Here is an 8,151-nt window from a genome sequence, read left to right on the forward strand (position 1 = left end):
TCATGTTAATGGGAGGTTTTATGAAACACTGTCAGGATGGTGTAAATGCCGCTGAGGGTTCATTTCCATGCAGTAGCCTTTTAGAAATCATGCCAATTTAGGCCCATATTTACTAAGCAGTCTTCTGCCATTAGACACTTTCCTGAACTGCAAACAATGGACTTGAATAGGTTAAAGGCGTCTTCCAGGGCGGGAAGGCGTCTTATAGAGACGTGCAAAGCTTTGCACAATGCATTTGTATTTTAACCAAAATTGATTCCTGGCAAACCAGTTTCACCAGAGGTTTTAATGACTAATAGATACTCATAAAAAATATATATGTTAATTTGGATATATAAAATATATTCAAATGATTTAAATTTGCATATTTCCCAGGTATCTCAGTTATGTTGTGTTTTGATCACAGGTATCTCACCACGTATTGTATAAAGGACATTGACTTAATGCATGGCGATTAGCTCACGACCTCTGCAGTGAATAAGAGAGGAACAATTGCAATTGGTTTGTGCACTTGGAGAAAAGCTCTAGTGTCTTCAGGCAGAGGAATGATAAGTAAATATGATGTAAGTTTATTGGTTATTAAACCTCCCTTTCCTTGCAAGCCACAAAATACCCAACATGTTCATAGTCTACTATGTGGGTATTTAATTTGCTTTTGTATTTCCCAAAACTCTTAATGATAAACCCTGTGTCACTAAGAGCTTTCTTTGCAAACTCCTCATCATAGGTCAGCATTGAAAACTTGTGTTGGCCAATCATGTAATATGACATGTTGAAAAACCCAAACAGGATCAGATGCCCTCCCACCTTCAGAAGTGATGACATTTTTTTCAGGTTACTGAGATAACTGTCATGATCTTTGCTAGCAGCTTCCAAGTACCACTTGCTGATCAGGACGTCTGCTTGTGGCACCACAACAGGGTCCAACGGGTTGGCTTTGGTGAAATCAAATTTTACAACACGTTTGACTGCTTTTCTTAGTTTTTCTTCTTTCTCCTCCCATCCATCACTGAAAAATAATTAATAATTTCTTCAATTAAGTAAGTATATACATTGCAGAATTACGTCTCTAGCACCCATCCACGTTTATAACTATCATATGTTTATTGTGTCTGTTTGCAACCTAATGTCAACTTAAGCGGGACAACTGTACAATGTGGATAGTACTTTATGTGGAGAGCCTTGAACACTAAAACAGACCATATAGCTGCAGTATTTTTCTTTGAATTCCCATGTTCACAGAACCTGTGTGCTCTGTCTCTGATGCTGAATAGTTTCTATAGAAAATATGATGTATTTAAGACATTATTCTTCCCTGTGCTTGTGACCTCAGTTCCCTGCTTCTGTAGGTAATCCTGGTAGTGAATCATCCAGCAGATTCCAGGAATTCCCTACGGTCAAGATATTCAGAATGCTGGATTCATATGCTGGGTTCTTCTAACTGAATGTGTCATCAAATTCATTTCATGCTTCCTCATATCTCTCTTGTTCTACCTGTCGCTCAGTCTTTGTGAGGATCGCGGACAAGCGCATGCCCCGCGCTCCCTCTTGCGCACGCTCTCGCAGGATACAGCGGTCTGCCCCCATTCCGAGGTACGCGTAGCACGCAATGGTGCAGCAGTGACGTCATTGGTTACCGTGGACATAGACTTCACCCCCGGATCACAGCGTATGCTCCCAACACGTGGCGGATGCACGTGACGCGTGCGCGATGCTCCCAATCTCTGTGATCATCAGCCACATTGGCTGCACCTGCCTTGCCGAGCAAGCCTATCACAGGATACCGCAGAGGCCGCACCTCTGCTACACCCCCCATGGGGGATTGGTCCTTCCACATATATATGCTCAGCTGTGCCACTGGCACTTTGGCTGAGCATAGATTCATGTTGCACTGTGTTTGACTCTGCTAATCCTGCCTTGTCCCTGTCCTGTTATCTTGCTTCTAGTGTTTATTTCCTGTGTACTGACCCAGCTTGCCTTTGGACCATCCGCTTCTCTGGAATACTGAACTTGGCTTTCTCTGACCCCCGCTCCTCTCCGACCCTGACCACGGTATTGAACTTCGACTATCCTATTCTCTCCAACCCTGACCTTGGCATAGTACCTTCCACGATCCGGACCTCTCCTGAACTGATCCCGCAAGTATAACGACTACCCTGACTTCTCCACTCCAGACCTGGCTACCAACGCTATTCTTCACTCCGGACGTGTCCCCCGTGTCTGTTGTTTACCTATTCCCATCTCAGTACCGGGGTCTCGTCCTATTTGTGGTGAGTACAGCGTAACAGTCTTACAGTATGCTATTAATTTAGTCTGCGTGTTTACATGGAGCAGTTTATATTTAAGTATGAATAGTTTTTTGGAAAATTTTCTACAAGAACTAATATTCTCAATATTATGATGAGTATATTCATTCAAAACATAGTCCCCATGTTTGCCCTGCATGCAGTGTGTTGGGTGGTCTTAGATCCCTGCGTGGAGATATATCTGTACTACATCTCCTCAATCTTTTTACAGAACTCCTCTTCCAAAATTTTACTTTTATGTCTGAAGGACTTATTCCCATGATCTGTTGTTTGTATTATTTGTTATTTATATGATTGTCACGTGTATTGCTACTGTGAAGCGCTATGTGCACTAATGGTGCTATATTAATACATACATACAGTTATACATGGGCATTCACTATGTAATGTGTGATTTTATGTTGTTTTACAACTATGGATATGTTGTTTGTATTATGATGGTATAAATTTCTTGTACAGGGTTATATATTCATAGGTATAATTATATCGTTACAGTGTGTGTTATATCCCATGTATTATTTTATATATTTTATCAGGTATTTTAATAAGATGTTTATTAGTTCATTACCATATTTATCCTTTATATAATAGTCTATCCCCCGTGATGTTATCCATATATTTAGTTTATTTCTATTGGCTGTGTATATTTACCATCACACATGCGTTTTTAGCCTTACATTGATTTGTTTATAATTCTGTGTGAGCATGTGACTAATTCAGCCAATGATCGCATCAGAAACGGGTTGCTAGGCTATGTTCAGAGCATAAATACAATTCCCGAGATCTTCAGATCACACCCTTTGAAAAAGTCGCCGGTGTGCGACGAAATGCGTCAGGATACGTCACTACGATAAAGCACAATGTCATCATGCAGGTGCACGATCAGGCCGGATCGCGCCTGGAGCAGTATTGAGGCCAGAGAAAATCGGAGGCTTCACTGAGGCTTTACACTGAGTTTTGATGACTTTTCGTAAGACTGTTCCAGTCCTCCAGCGGATCGCTGCCCCTCTCACGTTTTGAGACTACAATTGTGGACTACGAATGCGGAAGTACCTGTTGGTGGTGATATTATTCACAAATTGCCTGCTTTTTTTCTACCTTTGTGAGTGAACCTGTTTCCCCCACTTCCCCCACAATAAATGTACATTTTTACGCTCTGTGGAGTGCGCGCTCTCTTTTCTTTTTCACATATATATTTATTATACACATAAACACACACAAATATATACTTCACCTTTTACCCTCATGCTCACAGACAAACATAGCTGCATGAGAGAGATCCACTGCTCCTGGCTCCTTTTTTAACCATTTTTCTGTTGCTCTTATACAAGCATCAGATGATTCTATTATAGTAATCTCTTTGAAGTAATCACTGGCTATCAGCAGATGAGCAGTTGAGGCACCCATGCTGAGATCTATCAGAGTGTCTCCTCTCACACAACCTGCAGCAAAAGGAAAACAATTATACACCTACCTAGTAAGTGGAGAGAGGAGTCTATGAACAATGCGTTTTTGCAGGAACCTGAAGGCCAGCCATGAGAATCTGTATTCAAATGTATAGTGGCCCAGGTGCGCTAAGCTCTGTTATATCAGGGTAAATACAGTTAGGATACCTAAATTAGTAACGGACGTTATTTCCCCTGAGTTCAACACATATCACAAAGGTAATTATACGCAAATACAATGGCCGTGGTTTAACTCCTTAGCATAGGATTAACATTGGGTTAAAATAGCAGTGTCTTGTGTTAGTTACATATAACATGGCTCCCGTAACGCCTATGTTAGATAATAAAAGTTGATGCTACTACCACACTGAGAAACAGTGAGGGATAGGGAGTGATCACAGAACCATACTAATTGAAATGTTAAATAAATATTTGTGGTAATCGAAGAATGGGTGCAGACTGTGAACTGAAAAGTGAATCATAAAAAAGCAAGGGAACGCAAAGTGATTGTGCCCCTAAAAGAATTCACTAAACTGCACACCACTAAGTGTAAAAAATTACTTTTAATAAATTTACTTACAGTAAAACATATATTACCAAAGAATTGTGTAACATGAATTAAAAATGAATTAAATCAACAATATCGAGCATCTTATGTCATCAAATTGGTATGATTTTAATATCCCAGTTAACCAGCTAATGATGGTGGGATATGGAGAGCATAAGATGCTACAAGTCAGGGTGTAACCCCCTCTGGGTCAGCTAACAGACCAGATGGTAAATGTATAAAGGTCAGCAAGGGCAGATAGACAATAGTGGTTAAATACTCAGTCCTCCTAGTGTAATAATCTTTTATTAAACACCCCAGTAGGTTAAATGCAGGTTTAGGAGGTGCATGCACTGTGAGTGTGGATACTGACACTCACAGCAGCAATGAAGAAACAGTGTAGTGAATTCACAGCACATACACTGTAAAGACACATAAGACACTAGGTAGGAGAGATAACAGCAGACCTCACTGACTATAGACACTAGACTGAATTAGCCAAGTGTTACGATCTGTATAGACTGAACCAGGAGACTATAAGCACTGCATTAAAAAAGCTCCAAGTAGGAGACTGACAACATAGCATGTCCAACGCGCGTTTCCCTCCAGCAAAGGAGCTTCTTCAGGGACAAAATTTACTGGGGGGAAAGAACTGAGCGTTTTTATAACCTGCCAATGCCATCATTGCAAAATCGATTGCCACCAGCTGTTGCGCAATATACTTATATACGCACGCAAAGTAGCACAATAAACTATCCAAATTCTGCATAAAATAAGCATTAATGCGATCGTGTGCAAAGTACCTCAAAGGAGCCGCTGATGGGAGCTTTTCTGAACCGTTTAGAGGCTTGTACACCCGTTGTATCCATTGTAACCGTGTATAGCGAGTACTGCGCATGCGCAAGAATTTAGAAAATATTCCAATACAGACCCATCTGCATTGCGCATGCGCGAACCGATTTAAAGGCATACAGTGCGCAGAAGTGGGCTGATAGTCACAACATGCCACACTGATGCTAGTCAAAGCATCCAAAACAGATATTGCAGCAGAATAGAGGATACTAACTTGGAAAAGGGTAAAAAGACACTAGTCCAGCAATACACAATACTGGCATGCCAACTGCACATACTAAGTTTATAAAAGTCCCTCTTGAGTGTATAATGCCAAGCAATGTGTCATTAACAATGCAGTGAAGAACAAGAGATCTTTAATAAATAAAAAAGAGAACTTATATGTATACAAACAAGATATTAATTGTCTATTATTGCAAGATGATATTATGACATTCCGCATGTATACATTACACACACAATAAAACCTAGAGAGGGTTTAAAACTCTAGTATTATAGTCACTAATTTATAAGAGTTTATCAAATGATAATGAAGTAATATCAATCAATACCAGAGACTGGCGACTGCCACAGTAGGCATGGAAAACGACTCAGCTGGTCATGATGCAAAACAAGTAAAGTGTAAGTACACAAGGGAGGGAGATAAAAGAATAAAGATATCAGACCAAAAAACCCGGATTTAAATAAAGGGAGTAAAAGTAAACCCTTCATTGAGTCCAATGGGACTCCTTGTTTTTAACTTATAAATCCATTCAGCTTCAATACGAAGCAAAGATTGGACAATATTACCACCTCTCATGGGACATTTGAGTTGATAAATGCCCATGAATTTAATGACATTAACATCGCAATTATGGAATTGTTTGGCATGTCATGCAACGGATGTTTCAGCAGTGTTTGATGGAATTGATATGTTCGAGAACACGTCTGCGGAGTTGTCTGGTTGTCTTGCCAACGTATCTCTTACCGCAATTACATGTGATAAGATAGATTATGTTGGTAGTCCGACAGTTGATTAAACTGTCCACACAATATTGTTGAGTGTTGTCATAATTGGCGAATACTTTGGCAACGTTGCTATGTCTGCACGCTTTACAGCCCTGACAGCGGTACATCCCTTTAACCGGACTCAACCAAGTAGCTGTCCTTGCCCGCTGGAAGTGGCTATTCACAAGGGAGTCCCTCAGGTTTTTGGATCGTCTGCTGGTAATGGTAGGTCTTATACTCTCCATATCCCACCATCATTAGCTGGTTAACTGGATATTAAAACCATACCAATTTGATGACATAAGATGCTCGATATTGTTGATTTAATTCATTTTTAATTCACGTTACAATTCTTTGGTAATATATGTTTTAAGTAAATTTATTAAAAGTAATTTTTTACACTTAGTGGTGTGCAGTTTAGTGGATTCTTTTAGGGGCACAATCACTTTGCGTTCTCTTGCTTTTTTCTGATTCTACTCCCACACTGACCCTGAAATATGTGTTGTGCTTGAGAACGAGAGCCAGAGTCATATTTTACTTCCAAGAACAGTACAAATATTTTCTGTGTTTTACAATAATGACGTGATACATTATCCGATTTTGCTACAATATCTGAATATTTAGCATTGCTACATTTTGTGAAGATTACTTAATATTCTGTCACTACCTGAACCAGCCGAGACACAGCACAGAGTGTAACACATACACTAATTACAGTAGGTTCTAATAAATTCCCTCAATGATCTTCCCAGCAAGTATTGGTTCCATTTCACCACATTGTTGATTTTCTCATTTGATTTGAAATGTCCTTACATGAACAGAAACATTGGTCCAATAAAACCCTTCAGTAAATGTTTCTAAACCATATTTAAATTGCTGCCAAAATAATAATGTTTCAACCACTATTTCAATTGTATACATACCTGGAGTAAATATTTTAAATAATTCACGTATAACAATATGCAATATTTCCTCTTTAGTATCAGTCTTTTCAGCGCCAATATATGTTTCTATAAGACTTATAGCATCAAACTCCTCATCATGATAGTGTTTATGGGGTGTGGATGCCATTATGGGTCTCCTCACACTTATAGATATCGCTGAGCCGCAGATGTAACTAGTGTTGTCCAATACCTGGTTGAGCAGAAAAATATACGGTACAAGTGTTTGTCAAAGTTTGCAGAGAACCTTCTGTAGCTCAAAGTTTCCGTAGCCGTGTTGGTTCTGAAGAAATATACATTTTTTTGTACCTGTATGTTGTAAAAATGTATGAGTAATTAATATTTAGGATGTTAATGGATTCAATTATTAAAATTAATCTTTAAATTTAGTTAATATTGGTCCCATGAACGTATCACAATTTGCAAGGAATTCACAGAGAATCTATTACAGCTATTAAATTAACATTAGCAGGGTGACCACTGTGCATTGTGTGAACATTTTAGTGACAAGCAATACTTATTTTATTTGAGATCCAATCCATTTATAATATGTGGGACTTTCTAGGGTGTCTAAAGATGAACTGGTGTTAAATGAAGAATATTAATGTCTCTTTATTAATTAGGTCCTGTAAACTAATCTGCATTCAATCAATAAATTTGATCATTGCAAAGGAATAATAACCAAGATGTTTTTTTAAATGTGTTATCCTCACATTGTATAAAGCTTCCGTAAACGTGTTAGCCCAGCTCTAGTTTTGCACAAATAAGCCATGACTGTAATTGTAGGCAATACTAATGTTATGTAAACATATCCGACAGTGGCTCTATCTTCTGTGCCTAATGACCCATAGATTTTTTGTGACCATAGGTTAAGGTTCTGCTTAATATTATAGATTCCGAACTACAGCACCTTAGTTAAATAAATATATATATGTTGGGGTAGTACAGGTGGTAGGGTTCTAATAAAGTTCCTCTGTCCCTTATTAAAACGAATACATATATATATATATATATATAGGGGAAAAAAGGAAAAAAACACTGCTGCGCTAGCTGGAATATCAAACAACAAGGGT

At 38.8% G+C, this 8,151-nt stretch overlaps 1 protein-coding gene across 1 annotated transcript; it reads right to left on the minus strand.

Moving 5' to 3' along the window:
* Positions 1-579: 579 nt before the first annotated feature.
* LOC142496456 (indolethylamine N-methyltransferase-like) lies at positions 580-7,208 on the minus strand. The gene is made up of 3 exons (XM_075603151.1): positions 7,061-7,208; positions 3,541-3,748; positions 580-1,009 (listed from the first exon to the last, which is right to left on the minus strand). Exons 1-3 carry the CDS (start codon positions 7,206-7,208, stop codon positions 580-582), a joined length of 786 nt encoding a protein of 261 aa, XP_075459266.1.
* Between the last annotated feature and the right edge of the window lie 943 nt (positions 7,209-8,151).

Source organism: Ascaphus truei, chromosome 6 (genome assembly GCF_040206685.1).
Source record: "Ascaphus truei isolate aAscTru1 chromosome 6, aAscTru1.hap1, whole genome shotgun sequence".
NCBI lineage: Eukaryota > Metazoa > Chordata > Amphibia > Anura > Ascaphidae > Ascaphus > Ascaphus truei.